We start from the raw sequence: 15,891 nt of genomic DNA on the forward strand, positions 1-15,891 counted from the left end.
CTCAGAAACTTCTATAGAAGTACGGTTGAGAGTGCCCTTACCAGCTCAATCACGGTCTGGTATGGAAACTGCACTGCTAAGGACAGGAAGGCACTCCAGCGAGTGATTAAAACTGCTCAGTACATATCAGGAGCAGCCTTCCCCTCACTACAGGACATGTACTCTACCAGGGCCACCAGGAGAGCACACAACATCATAAAGGACAGTACACACCCCCAGCACAGTCTCTTCAGCCTCCTACCTTCAGGCAGACGATACAGGAGCCTGAAATCCAGGACTACGAGACTGACAAACAGTTCCTACCCACAGGCCATCAGGCTTGTGAATGCTAACTTGTGAATGTGAGCCCCCCCGCCCCGCTTCAATTGAATGTAAGTTGAAAAGGATTTGCAAATCATTGTATTCTGTTTTTATTTACCATTTACTTCACTGGTGTTGTAATTAGTAATTTTACGCTTGATTTTAATCGTATTCAATAATTTTATGTAACCTACATAAAATTCAACAGGATAATTAATCAGGCTGGTTACAAAAGTAAATACGAATCAAATATACTGCAAAAGAAGATACTGAAAAAAAAGGGAAAAATAAGTTGAATGATTCTCAAGACTGAGACCAATCTCATCCTGTTACTGTACAACTTGTAGACACACATCAAAAGTCAGACGATGCAAACAAAAATTTGGTGGATTTTTTGCCGTCGAGTTCAGTCTGCTTGGCGACACTTCCGCTTTTGGTGCTGATCATATTTCTGTAAAGACAACCAACAAAAATATCATCAACGTTCCTTTAGGTTACTATAAGCTTTCCATTTTAATGAAGCTTTCAGAAAACACACGGAATGGGATAAGGAAAAGGTGATTTTATTTGTCGTGTTTTTGGGGCTGGTTTTGAATGTCTCCAGATCTCAATCCCATAGAAAATATTTTAAGGGATGTATAAATATATTGGCACGTTGTGTAAATGGTAAATAAAAACAGAATACAACGATTTGCTAATCCTTTTCAACTTGTATTCAATTGAATAGACAGCAAAGACAAGATAATTAACGTTCGAACTGGTAAACTTTGGTTTTTTTTGCAAATAATAGCTCATTTGGAATTTGATGCCTGCATCATGTTTCAAAAAAGCTGGCACAAGTGGCAAAAAAGACTGAGAAAGTTGAGGATTGCTCATCAAACACTTATTTGGAACACCCCACAGGTGAACAGGCTAATTGGGAACAGGTGGGTGCCATGATTGGGTATAAAAGCAGCTTATATGAAATGCTCAGTCATTCACAAACAAGGATGGGGCGAGGGTCACCACTTTGTCAACAAATGTGTTAGCAAATTGTCGAACAGTTTAAAAACAACATTTCTCAACAAGCTATTGCAAGGAATTTAGAGATTTAACCATCTACGGTCCGTAATATCATCAAAAGTTTCAAGGAATCTGGAGAAATCACTGCACGTAAGCGGCTAAGCCCGTGACCTCCTTCAAAAAGCAACATCAGTGTGTAAAGGATATCACCACATGGGCTCAGGAACACTTCAGAAAACCACTGTCAGTAAGTCAGTTCGTCGCTACATCTGTAAGTGCAAGTTAAAACTCTACTATGCAAAGCCAAAGCCATTTATCAACAACACCCAGAAACGCCGCCGGCCTCGCTGGGCTCGAGCTCATCTAAGATGGACTGATGCAAAGTGGAAAAGTGTTCTGTGGTCTGACGAGTTCACATTTCAAATTGTTTTTGGAAACTGTGGACGTCGTGTGCTCCGGGACAAAGAGGAAAAGAACCATCCAGATTGTTATGGACGCAAAGTTGAAAAGCCAGCATCTGTGATGGTATGGGGGTGTATTAGTGCCCAAGACATGGGTAACTTACACATCTGTGAAGGCACCATTAATGCCGAAAGGTACATACAGGTTTTGGAGCAACATATGTTGCCATCCAAGCAACGTTACCATGGACGCCCCTGCTTATTTCAGCAAGACAATGCCAAGCCACGTGTTACATCAACGTGGCTTCATAGTAAAAGAGTGCGGGTACTAGACTGGCCTGCCTGTAGTCCAGACCTGTCTCCCATTGAAAATGTGTGGCGCATTATGAAGCCTAAAATACCACAACGGAGACCCCGGACTGTTGAACAACTTAAGCTGTACATCAAGCAAGAATGAGAAAGAATTCCACCTGAGAAGCTTAAAAAATGTGTCTCCTCAGTTCCCAAACGTTTACTGAGTGTTGTTAAAAGGAAAGGCCATGTAACACAGTGGTGAACATGCCCTTTCCCAACTACTTTGGCACATGTTGCAGCCATGAAATTCTAAGTTAATTATTATTTGCAAAAAAAAAAAAAAGGTTTATGAGTTTGAACATCAAATATGTTGTCTTTGTAGTGCATTCAATTGAATATGGGTTGAAAAGGATTTGCAAATCATTGTATACCGTTTATATTTACATCTAACACAATTTCCCAACTCATATGGAAACGGGGTTTGTAAGTTGAAAAGGATTAGCAAATCATTGTATTCTGTTTTTATTTACCATTTACACAACGTGCCAACTTCACTGGTTGTGGGTTTTGTACATGCTATAAGTAAATTGTAATGTAGTAACAGGAAAATTCATGATTTGAGCATTTTGGTCATTTTTAAGCATTACCGGAAATTATTTCCGGGGCTAAATGTATCATAGACAAAATATCACTGGGGTGCCAAGTGATGGGATGGCAGTATCTTTCAGCATTTGTGCTCTCCTCGGGCTGGCAAATTGTGGAATTTCCAAAGTCGACAGTCGATAGTGCCGAAACCTTTTACTATACCAGGGGTCGGCAACCCGCGGCTCCGGAGCCGCATGCGGCTCTTTGATCACTCTGATGCGGCTCAGCATCTTACTTGCTGAACCCCCCAATTTTCCCGTGAGACTTCCGGATTTCAGTGCCTCTCGCAGAAAACTCCCGGGATCAATATTCACCGATTTTCACCCTTACAGATATAATAAGGGCGTGCTATGATGGTACAACATTCGGCGCCCTCTACAATCTGTATTAACAGCGTGCCAGCCTAACAATTGTTATACAATATACATCTTCTGCTTGCACACGTACGTGACAGCAAGGCATACTTGGTCAACAGCCACACAGGTTACACTGACGGTGGTCATATAAAACAACTTTAACACTCTTGCTAATAATGCGCCACACTTTGAACCAAAACCAAACAAGAATGACAAACACATTTCGGGAGAACATCTGCACCTTAACACAACGTAAACACAACAGAACAAACACCCAGAATCCCATGCAGCCCTAACTCTTCTGGGATACATTATACACCCCTGCTACCACCAAACTCCACCCCTACCCCAAGCCTGCTCCCTCACATATCAACCCCCCCCCCTCTCTCTCTCTCTGTGCGACGGTTGAGGTGGGCGGGGTTTGGTAGCGGGGGTGTATAATGTATCCCGGAAGAGTTAGGGCTGCATGGGATTCTGGGTATTTGTCCTGTTGTGTTTATGTTGTGTTACGGTGCAGATGTTCTCCCGAAATGTGTTTGTCATTCTTGTTTGGTGTGGGTTCACAGTGTCCAGCGCATTATTAGTAAGAGTGTTAAAGTTTTTTTTATACCGCCACCGTCAGTGTAACCTGTGTGGTTGTTGAGTAAGTATGCCTTGCTGTCACCTGTGTGAACAAGGGGAAGCCCCATACAACATGTGGCTGATCAGGCACGCTGGTTGTGGTGGTCGCTATATGCTGTACCATCACGGCACGCATGACGCTGACAAGCGCTATTCAAATAAAACTTGTGTGCCGCACAAGTATAAAAATTTCACATAAAGGTGTGGGCAGCGTGTCTGAGACCCCTGATTTATACATAGCACAAAGCAAAAAAAAAACTTTGTATGCAGTGTTATTTCATTTAAAATTTCAAAAGTTTTTGCGGCTCCCATTGTTTTCTATAATTTGTGAAACTGGTCAAAATGGCTCTTTGACTGGTAAAGGTTGCCGACCCCTGTACTATACCAAGTGAGATGCATTACTTGTAACATAGAACTAACTTTTCCTATAACTCGGGCCATACAGCAGCTTACGGTAACACTTCAGTATGGGGAGCACATATTCACCATTAATTAGTTGCTTATTAACATGCAAGTTAGTAACATATTGGCTCTTAATTAGTCATTATTAAGTATGCCTTATTGTGCATGGCCTTATTATACAACCAGTAAGCCATTAACTAAGAGTCTTCCCTCAATAACCTCAGAATTATTGCTTATTGGTAACCCTAACCCTTATATGTTCCCCTAGTGTCCAAATAACTCTAAATTAAGTCTTTGTTACTTTAAGTAAGTAAGTACTTTAACCTCCTCCAACCTCCGAGGACAAAGCTACGAACAATGAGAGGCTTTCTGCTCCGCCGCTCGCAGTCTGTGGAATGCTCTCCCTGACCACCTGAGGGCATCACAGACTGTGGATGCTTTTAAAAAGGGCTTAAAAACCCTTCTTTTTTAAAAAGCCTTTTTTTTTTAGATATATGCATACTAGTTCTAGCTATTTGGCTGTTCTAGTTTTTATTTTTTTATTTTTTTTATTATCTTTTTATTTGTATTTTTTGAATACACTGTAGCACTTTGAGGTTGTTTACTCAATGTAAAGTGCTTTTTACAAATAAAATATATTATTATTATTATTAATAAGCAACTAATTAATGGTGAATATGCTCCCCATACTAAAGTGTTACCAGATATTTGTACACGGCGGAATAGGTGAACCATAATGATTGTGAGTTATTGGCAAAATGGCAGTTTTCCTTTAACAGGCTTAGACTGGTTGCATTTTCCTTACTGGTTACAGATCTCAGCAGGAGTTGGCTTACCTGTTGCCCTGGACCTCCCTGGAAAAATCGGGCAGTTCTTGGCTTCTGGTTTCAGGAAGGAAGATGACAAAAGCTCCACTTAGCAATGCAAAACTGCTGAAGACAACGATGGGTAAGGACCAGTGATAGAAGGCCAACAAGTTGAGTGGTGGAGCGAGCAGCCCGCCTACTCTGGAGACCAAAGACACCATGCTGACAGCCGTTTGCCTGGGGAGAAATGCATGTCAGAAGCACAGAATCTGCCATAACGTACACAATTAAGACTAAGAGGTTATTAATTAGACAGGTTTTCTGAGACCCTTTGATGCGGTTTTCTCTCGCTGTGTCTCGCCGTCTCAACCCAACCGGCCAAGACAGATAGATGCCCCACAGAGTTCTGTTAAAGGTTTTCTTCCCAAGAAGGTTTTTTTCCCCTTGCATCTATCACCAAGTGCTTGCTCATGTGGGGTTCAGTTGCTCGTCTTTAATGTGTGCCTTAAGATGACTTGGCTTCACCAAGAGTCAACTGGGATAGGCTCCAGATTCCTCGTGATCCAGAACAGGATAAGCGGTATACAGGACAAGTTGCTTAACATGTTTCCTGGCGATTACTCAAATTTTAACACTGAATTAGTAATCCTAGTCTTGATTTTAAATCATATTCAATGATTACGTCTAACCTTCTTACAGGATAAACTTTGACAAATGATATGAAAGCATGTGTTAATCACAAAGATTATTATCAAGGCTTACAGTCGCGATTGTAAAGAATATAATGTCATGGCTGTCTTGAGTTTCCAATAATTTCTACAACTCTTATTTTTTTTGTGATAGAGTGATTGGAGCACATACTTGTTGGTCACAAAAAACATTCATGAAGTTTGCTTCTTTTATGAATTTATTATGGGTCTACTGAAAATGTGCTGGGTCAAAAGTATACATACAGCAATGTTAATATTTGCTTACATGTCCCTTGGCAAGTTTCACTCCAATAAAGCACTTTTGGTAGCCATCCACAAGCTTCTGGTTGAGCTTTTGACCACTCCTCTTGACAAAATTGTTGAAATTCAGCTAAATGTGTTGGTTTTCTGACATGGACTTGTTTCTTCAGCATTGTCCACACGTTTAAGTCAGGACTTTGGGAAGGCCATTCTAAAACCTTCATTCTAGCCTTATTTAATGGGAGATGGGAGACCGGGCTTTCTGCTCCGCCGCTCCCAGTCTGTGGAACGCGCTCCCTGACCACCTGAGGGCACCACAGACTGTGGATGCTTTTAAAAAAGGCTTAAAAACCCTTCTTTTTAAAAAAGCCTTTTTTTTTTTCTTTTTTTTTTAGATATATGCGTGCTAGTTGTAGCTATTAGGCTGTTCTAGTTTTTATTTTATTTTTTATTATCTTTTTATTTTTTAATACACTGTAGCACTTTGAGGTTGTTTGCTCAATGTAAAGTGCTTTTACAATTAAAATCCATTATTATTATTATTATTATTTAGCCATCCCTTTACCACTTTTGACCTGTGTTTGGGGTGATTGTACCGTTTGAACACCCGACCGCGCCCAAGACCCAACCTCCGGGCCGATGATTTTAGTTGTTATTCTAACAACTACCGTATTTTTCGGACTGTAAAGCGCATTTAAAATACTTTGTTTTCTCAAAAATCGACAGTGCGCCTTATAACCCGGTACGCCTAACGTACAGAATAATTCTGGTTGTGCTTACGGACCTCGAAGCAAATTTATTTGGTACATGGTGAAATTATGGACAGAATTTCTAGGCGCAGTCAAGGCGTTGAGGGGATCTGGTTTGGTGGCTGCAGGATTAGGTCTCTGCTTTTTGCAGATGATGTGGTCCTGATGGCTTCATCTGGCCAGGATCTTCAGCTCTCACTGGATCGGTTCGCAGCTGAGTGTGAAGCGACTGGGATGGGAATCAGCACCTCCAAGTCAGAGTCCATGGTTCTCGCCCGGAAAAGGGTGGAGTGCCATCTCCGGGTTGGGGAAGAGATCTTGCCCTATGTAGAGGAGTTCAAGTACCTCGGAGTCTCGTTCACGAGTGAGGGAAGAGTGGATGGTGAGATCGACAGGCGGATCGGTGCGGCGGGGCTCTCCCTTAGAGATAGGGTGAGAAGCTCTGCCATCCGGGGGGAGCTCAAAGTAAAGCCGCTGCTCCTCCACATCGAGAGGATCCAGATGAGGAGTCCTGAAGAATTTGTAGGTAATCCTCCTTTTTCATTGTCCCATTTAGGCTCTGTAAAGCACCAGTTCCATTGGCAGAAAAACAGGCCCAGAGCATAACACTACCACCACCGGCATGGTGTTCCTGGGATTAACGGCCTCACCTTTTCTCTTCCAAACATACTGCTAACCAAAATAAACGCAATAAAATTAAATACAGCTCCACCACTTCAGTCATCATTGTTGCGCTTAAGAAACTTCTCTATGACTTCAGCTCTTTTGTGTGATATTGTCATTACCCTCAAGTGGTGGAAAAGTGTATTACAATGAGTTCAACAGCCCTATGGTTAAGAAACACTGGCTTACCTGACTGAGGTGGGAAACAGCTCATGAATGTACACCATAGACACTGAACTAGCCCAGGTGAAGAAGAACTTCCCTGTGGTGACCAAAGCGGAAACCGCAACCACATCGCCTGGAATGAGAGTTCATGTACAATGAACTGAAGACCTGATACCAACACGTAAAAAGTATATATATATTTTTTAGAATAAGAGGATGTCACCTTGTGAGAATGCCAGTGTTAGCAGGCAAACGACCCCGCTTGCGAAAAGGGTTAAACCCAGGGACAATTTCCTTCCCCATAATTCCAAAATCCAGATGCAGAGGAGGTGTGCGGGTAATTCCGAGACCCCAAACAGGAATTGATTCAGGAAGATGTTCAGGCCAAACGCACCCACATTGAGGAGAAGACTAAAGTAGCCTATATTGACAGAAAACCTATCAGGGGGGGGAAATGGTAACAGAGAAATAATAGTCAAGACTTGGCTATGACAGTCCAACAATGTAGACAGAATGCTTTTCAGTAGAAAATAAAATTTGGTTGTGGAAACACTTGCCCAGATCTAGACTCTGTACTGGAGTATACATGGAAGTATACCCAACAGTCCACATGTGTTTTGTGGACTAAGAAAACATTTGATTGTGTCCCTCACAGTTTTTGGTTTTCATTTGTACGGACCAAGCAGTCACTGTAATATTGGGCAGTAGAAACTAGGGGACGTTTGACCCCACCAAGGGGACATTGTCATTGTCACCTGTTCAGATCAGTGTCTTTATGTTACATCCACTATGGACTGGACTCTCACTATTATGTTAGATCCACTATGGACTGGACTCTCACTCTATTATGTTAGATCCCTATGGACTGGACTGTCACACTATTATGTTATATCCACTATGGACTGGACTCTCACTATTATGTTAGATCCACTATGGACTGGACTCTCAATATTATGTTAGATCCACTATGGACTGGACTCTCACTATTATGTTAGATCCACTATGGACTGCACTCTTACTATTATGTTAGATCCACTATGGACTGGACTCTCACACTATTATGTTAGATCCACTATGGACTGGACTCTCACACGATTATGTTAGATCCACTATGGACTGGACTCTCACACTATTATGTTAGATCCACTATGGACTGGACTCTCACACTATTATGTTAGATCCACTATGGACTGGACTCCCACACTATTATGTTAGATCCACTATAGACTGGACTCTCACACTATTATGTTTGATCCACTATGGACTGAACTTTCACTATTATGTTAGATCCACTATGGACTGGACTCTCACACTATTATGTTAGATCCACTATGGACTGGACTCTCAATATTATGTTAGATCCACTATGGACTGGACTCTCACTATTATGTTAGATCCACTATGGACTGGACTCTCACACTATTATGTTAGATCCACTATGGACTGGACTCTCACACTATTATGTTAGATCCACTATGGACTGGACTCTTACTATTATGTTAGATCCACTATGGACTGGACTCTCACAATATTATGTTAGATCCACTATGGACTGGACTCTCACACTATTATGTTAGATCCACTATGGACTGGATTCTCACTATTATGTTAGATCCACTATGAACTGGACTCTCACTATTATGTTAGATCCACTATGGACTGGACTCTCACTATTATGTTAGATCCACTATGGACTGGACACTCACACTATTATGTTAGATCCACTATGGACTGGACTCTCACAATATTATGTTAGATCCACTATGGACTGGACTCTCACTATTATGTTAGATCCACTATGGACTGGACTCTCACTATTATGTTAGATCCACTATGGACTGGACTCTCATAATATTATGTTAGATCCACTATGGACTGGACTCTCACTATTATGCTAGATCCACTATGGACTGGACTCTCACACTATTATGTTAGATCCACTATGGACTGGACTCTCACACTATTATGTTAGATCCACTATGGCCTGGATTCTCACTGTTATGTTAGATCCACTATGGTCTGGACTCCCACACTATTATGTTAGATCCACTATGGACTGGACTCTCACTATTATGTTAGATCCACTATGGACTGGACTCTCACTATTATGTTATATCCACTATGGACTGGACTCTCACTATTATGTTGGATCCACTATGGACTGGACACTCACACTATTATGTTAGATCCACTATGGACTGGATTCTCACTGTTATGTTAGATCCACTATGGTCTGGACTCTCACTATTATGTTGGATCCACTATAAACTGGACTCTCATTATTATGTTAGATCCACTATGGACAGGACTCTCACACTATTATGTTAGATCCACTATGGACTGGACTCTCACACTATTATGTTAGATCCACTATGGACTGGACTCTCACAATATTATGTTAGATCCACTATGGACTAGACTCTCACTATTATGTTAGATCCACTATGGACTGGACTCTCACTATTATGTTAGATCCACTATGGACTGGACTCTCACACTATTATGTTGGATCCACTATGGACTGGACTCTCACACTATTATGTTAGATCCACTATGAACTGGACTCTCACAATATTATGTTAGATCCACTATGGACTGGACTCTCACTATTATGTTGGATCCACTATGGACTGGATTCTCACTATTATGTTAGATCCACTATGGACTGGACTCTCACTATTATGTTAGATCCACTATGGACTGGACTCTCACTATTATACTAGATCCACTATGGACTGGACTCTCACACTATTATGTTAGATCCACTATGGACTGGACTCTCACACTATTATGTTAGATCCACTATGGACTGGACTCTCACTATTATGTTAGATCCACTATGGACTGGACTCTCACTATTATGTTGGATCCACTATGGACTGGACTCTCATAATATTATGTTAGATCCACTATGGACTGGACTCTCACTATTATGCTAGATCCACTATGGACTGGACTCTCACACTATTATGTTAGATCCACTATGGACTGGACTCTCACACTATTATGTTAGATCCACTATGGACTGGATTCTCACTGTTATGTTAGATCCACTATGGTCTGGACTCTCACACTATTATGTTAGATCCACTATGGACTGGACTCTCACTATTATGTTAGATCCACTATGGACTGGACTCTCACTATTACGTTGGATCCACTATGGACTGGACTCTCATTATTATGTTAGATCCACTATGGACTGGACTCTCACACTATTATGTTAGATCCACTATGGACTGGACTCTCACACTATTATGTTAGATCCACTATGGACTGGACACTCACACTATTATGTTAGATCCACTATGGACTGGATTCTCACTGTTATGTTAGATCCACTATGGTCTGGACTCTCACTATTATGTTGGATCCACTATGGACTGGACTCTCATTATTATGTTAGATCCACTATGGACAGGACTCTCACACTATTATGTTAGATCCACTATGGACTGGACTCTCACACTATTATGTTAGATCCACTATGGACTGGACTCTCACAATATTATGTTAGATCCAATATGGACTGGACTCTCACTATTATGTTAGATCCACTATGGACTGGACTCTCACTATTATGTTAGATCCACTATGGACTGGACTCTCACACTATTATGTTGGATCCACTATGGACTGGACTCTCACACTATTATGTTAGATCCACTATGAACTGGACTCTCACAATATTATGTTAGATCCACTATGGACTGGACTCTCACTATTATGTTAGATCCACTATGGACTGGATTCTCACTATTATGTTAGATCCACTATGGACTGGACTCTCACTATTATGTTAGATCCACTATGGACTGGACTCTCACTATTATGCTAGATCCACTATGGACTGGACTCTCACACTATTATGTTAGATCCACTATGGACTGGACTCTCACACTATTATGTTAGATCCACTATGGACTGGATTCTCACTATTATGTTAGATCCACTATGAACTGGACTCTCACTATTATGTTAGATCCACTATGGACTGGACTCTCACTATTATGTTAGATCCACTATGGACTGGACACTCACACTATTATGTTAGATCCACTATGGACTGGACTCTCACAATATTATGTTAGATCCACTATGGACTGGACTCTCACTATTATGTTAGATCCACTATGGACTGGACTCTCACTATTATGTTAGATCCACTATGGACTGGACTCTCATAATATTATGTTAGATCCACTATGGACTGGACTCTCACTATTATGCTAGATCCACTATGGACTGGACTCTCACACTATTATGTTAGATCCACTATGGACTGGACTCTCACACTATTATGTTAGATCCACTATGGACTGGATTCTCACTGTTATGTTAGATCCACTATGGTCTGGACTCTCACACTATTATGTTAGATCCACTATGGACTGGACTCTCACTATTATGTTATATCCACTATGGACTGGACTCTCACTATTATGTTGGATCCACTATGGACTGGACTCTCATTATTATGTTAGATCCACTATGGACTGGACTCTCACACTATTATGTTAGATCCACTATGGACTGGACTCTCACACTATTATGTTAGATCCACTATGGACTGGACACTCACACTATTATGTTAGATCCACTATGGACTGGATTCTCACTGTTATGTTAGATCCACTATGGTCTGGACTCTCACACTATTATGTTAGATCCACTATGGACTGGACTCTCACTATTATGTTGGATCCACTATGGACTGGACTCTCATTATTATGTTAGATCCACTATGGACAGGACTCTCACACTATTATGTTAGATCCACTATGGACTGGACTCTCACACTATTATGTTAGATCCACTATGGACTGGACTCTCACAATATTATGTTAGATCCACTATGGACTGGACTCTCACTATTATGTTAGATCCACTATGGACTGGACTCTCACTATTATGTTAGATCCACTATGGACTGGACTCTCACACTATTATGTTGGATCCACTATGGACTGGACTCTCACACTATTATGTTAGATCCACTATGAACTGGACTCTCACAATATTATGTTAGATCCACTATGGACTGGACTCTCACTATTATGTTAGATCCACTATGGACTGGATTCTCAGTATTATGTTAGATCCACTATGGACTGGACTCTCACTATTATGTTAGATCCACTATGGACTGGACTCTCACTATTATGCTAGATCCACTATGGACTGGACTCTCACACTAATATGTTAGATCCACTATGGACTGGACTCTCACACTATTATGTTAGATCCACTATGGACTGGATTCTCACTGTTATGTTAGATCCACTATGGTCTGGACTCTCACACTATTATGTTAGATCCACTATGGACTGGACTCTCACTATTATGTTATATCCACTATGGACTGGACTCTCACTATTATGTTGGATCCACTATGGACTGGACTCTCATTATTATGTTAGATCCACTATGGACTGGACTCTCACACTATTATGTTAGATCCACTATGGACTGGACTCTCACATTATTATGTTAGATCCACAATGGACTGGACTCTCACTATTATGTTGGATCCACTATGGAGTGGACTCTCACTATTATGTTGGATCCACTATGGACTGGACTCTCACTATTATGTTAGATCCACTATGGACTGGACTCTCACACTATTATGTTAGATCCACTACGGACTGGACTCTCACACTATTATGTTAGATCCACTATGGACTGGATTCTCACTATTATGTTAGATCCACTATGGACTGGACTCTCACACTATTATGTTAGATCCACTATGGTCTGGACTCTCACACTATTATGTTAGATCCACTATGGACTGGACTCTCACTATTATGTTAGATCCACTATGGACTGGACTCTCACACTATTATGTTAGATCCACTATGGACTGGACTCTCACTATTATGTTAGATCCACTATGGACTGCACTCTCACTATTATGTTAGATCCACTATGGACTGGACTCACACTATTATGTTAGATCCACTATGGACTGCACTCTCACTATTATGTTAGATCCACTATGGACTGGACTCTCACTATTATGTTAGATCCACTATGGACTGGACTCTCACTATTATGTTGGATCCACTATGGACTGGACTCTCACAATATTATGTTAGATCCACTATAGACTGGACTCTCACTATTATGTTAGATCCACTATGGACTGGACTCTCACACTATTATGTTAGATCCACTATGGACTGGACTCTCACACTATTATGTTAGATCCACTATGGACTGGACTCTCACACTATTATGTTAGATCCACTATGGACTGGACTCTCACTATTATGTTAGATCCACTATGGACAGGACTATCACAATATTATGTTAGATCCACTATAGACTGGACTCTCACTATTATGTTAGATCCACTATGGACTGGACTCTCACAATATTATGTTAGATCCACTATAGACTGGACTCTAACTAGTATGTTAGATCCACTATGGACTGGACTCTCACTATTATGTTAGATCCACTATGGACTGGACTCTCACACTATTATGTTAGATCCACTATGGACTGGACTCTCACACTATTATGTTAGATCCACTATGGACTGGACTCTCACACTATTATGTTAGATCCACTATGGACTGGACTCTCACTATTATGTTAGATCCACTATGGACTCGACTCTCACTATTATGTTAGATCCACAATGGACTGGACTCTCACACTATTATGTTAGATCCACTATGGACAGGACTCTCACTATTATGTTATATCCCTTATGGACTGGACTCTCACTATTATGTTAGATCCACTATGGACTGGACTCTCACACTATTATGTTAGATCCACTATGGACTGGACTCTCACTATTATGTTAGATCCACTATGGACTGGACTCTCACACTATTATGTTAGATCCACTATGGACTGGACTCTCACTAGTATGTTAGATCCACTATGGACTGGACTTTCCCTATTATGTTAGATCCACTATGGACTGGACTCTCACACTATTATGTTAGATCCACTATGGACTGGACTCTCACGCTATTATGTTAGATCCACTATGGACTGGACTCTCACACTATTATATTAGATCCACTATGGACTGGACTCTCACTATTATGTTAGATCCACTATGGACTCGACTCTCACTATTATGTTAGATCCACAATGGACTGGACTCTCACACTATTATGTTAGATCCACTATGGACTGGACTCTCACACTATTATGTTAGATCCACAATGGACTGGACTCTCACTATTATGTTAGATCCACTATGGAGTGGACTCTCACCATTATGTTGGATCCACTATGGAATGGACTCTCACTATTATGTTAGATCCACTATGGACTGGACTCTCACACTATTATGTTAGATCCACAATGGACTGGACTCTCACTATTATGTTATATCCACTATTGGACTGGACTCTCACACTATTATACCATCACAGATGCTGGCTTTTCAACTTTGCGCCTATAACAATCCGGATGGTTCTTTTCCTCTTTGGTCCGGAGGACACGACGTCCACAGTTTCCAAAAACTATTTGAAATGTGGACTCATCAGACCACAGAACACTTTTCCACTTTGTATCAGTCCATCTTAGATGAGCTCAGGCCCAGCGAAGCCGACGGCGTTTCTGGGTGTTGTTGATAAACGGTTTTCGCTTTGCATAAGAGAGTTTTAACTTGCACTTACAGATGTAGCGACCAACTGTAGTTACTGACAGTGGGTTTCTGAAGTGTTCCTGAGCCCATGTGGTGATATCCTTTACACATTGATGTCGCTTGTTGATGCAGTACAGCCTGAGGGATCGAAGTTCACGGGCTTAGCTGCTTACGTGCAGTGATTTCTCCAGATTCTCTGAACTCTGATGATATTACAGACCGTAGATGGTGAAATCCCTAAATTCCTTGCAATAGCTGCTTGAGAAAGGTTTTTCTTAAACTGTTCAACAATTCTCTCACGCATTTGTTGACAAAGTGGTGACCCTCGCCCCATCCTTGTTTGTGAATGACTGAGCATTTCATGGAATCTACTTTTATACCCAATCATGGCACCCACCTGTTCCCAATTTGCCTGTTCACCTGTGGGATGTTCCAAATAAGTGTTTGATGAGCATTCCTCAACTTTATCAGTATTTATTGCCACCTTTCCCAACTTCTTTGTCACGTGTTGCTGGCATCAAATTCTAAAGTTAATGATTATTTAAAAAAAAAAAAAGGTTTATCAGTTTGAACATCAAATATGTTGTCTTTGTAGCATATTCAACTGAATATGGGTTAAAAAAGATTTGCAAATCATTGTATTCCGTTTATATTTACATCTAACACAATTTCCCAACTCATATGGAAACGAGGTTTGTACATTGTACAACAAAATTGCAAGCTAAACTAATTTAGTGCAAATTCATAACACATAAAAACATATGAACATACAGTAGTTGTACATTCTTGAGAGGCAGGTTAAAACAAAACAAAAAAGTGAATGGATGGATTCCAAAAATTTGCTCAACTTACCAGATAAAAGACATTATCAACCAATATTTCAGCAGCACATTTGTGGTAAAGATGATCCTCATCACTC

At 40.8% G+C, this 15,891-nt stretch overlaps 1 protein-coding gene across 1 annotated transcript in view; it reads right to left on the bottom strand.

The window, feature by feature from the left end:
• Positions 1-654: 654 nt before the first annotated feature.
• The window catches only part of LOC133575601 (solute carrier family 22 member 13-like), a 22,626-nt gene continuing 7,389 nt past the window's right edge, over positions 655-15,891 (bottom strand). The window contains exons 6-10 of the mRNA XM_061928295.1: positions 15,825-15,891; positions 7,578-7,792; positions 7,379-7,487; positions 4,858-5,064; positions 655-751 (exon numbers count right to left, since the gene is read on the bottom strand). The exon at positions 15,825-15,891 is cut by the window's right edge and continues 34 nt beyond it. Of these exons, the coding sequence (XP_061784279.1) occupies positions 655-751; positions 4,858-5,064; positions 7,379-7,487; positions 7,578-7,792; positions 15,825-15,891 (695 nt within the window). The remainder of the gene's footprint in view (positions 752-4,857; positions 5,065-7,378; positions 7,488-7,577; positions 7,793-15,824) is intronic.

This window comes from Nerophis lumbriciformis, linkage group LG03, assembly GCF_033978685.3.
Source record: "Nerophis lumbriciformis linkage group LG03, RoL_Nlum_v2.1, whole genome shotgun sequence".
In the NCBI taxonomy this organism is placed as follows: Eukaryota; Metazoa; Chordata; class Actinopteri; order Syngnathiformes; family Syngnathidae; genus Nerophis; species Nerophis lumbriciformis.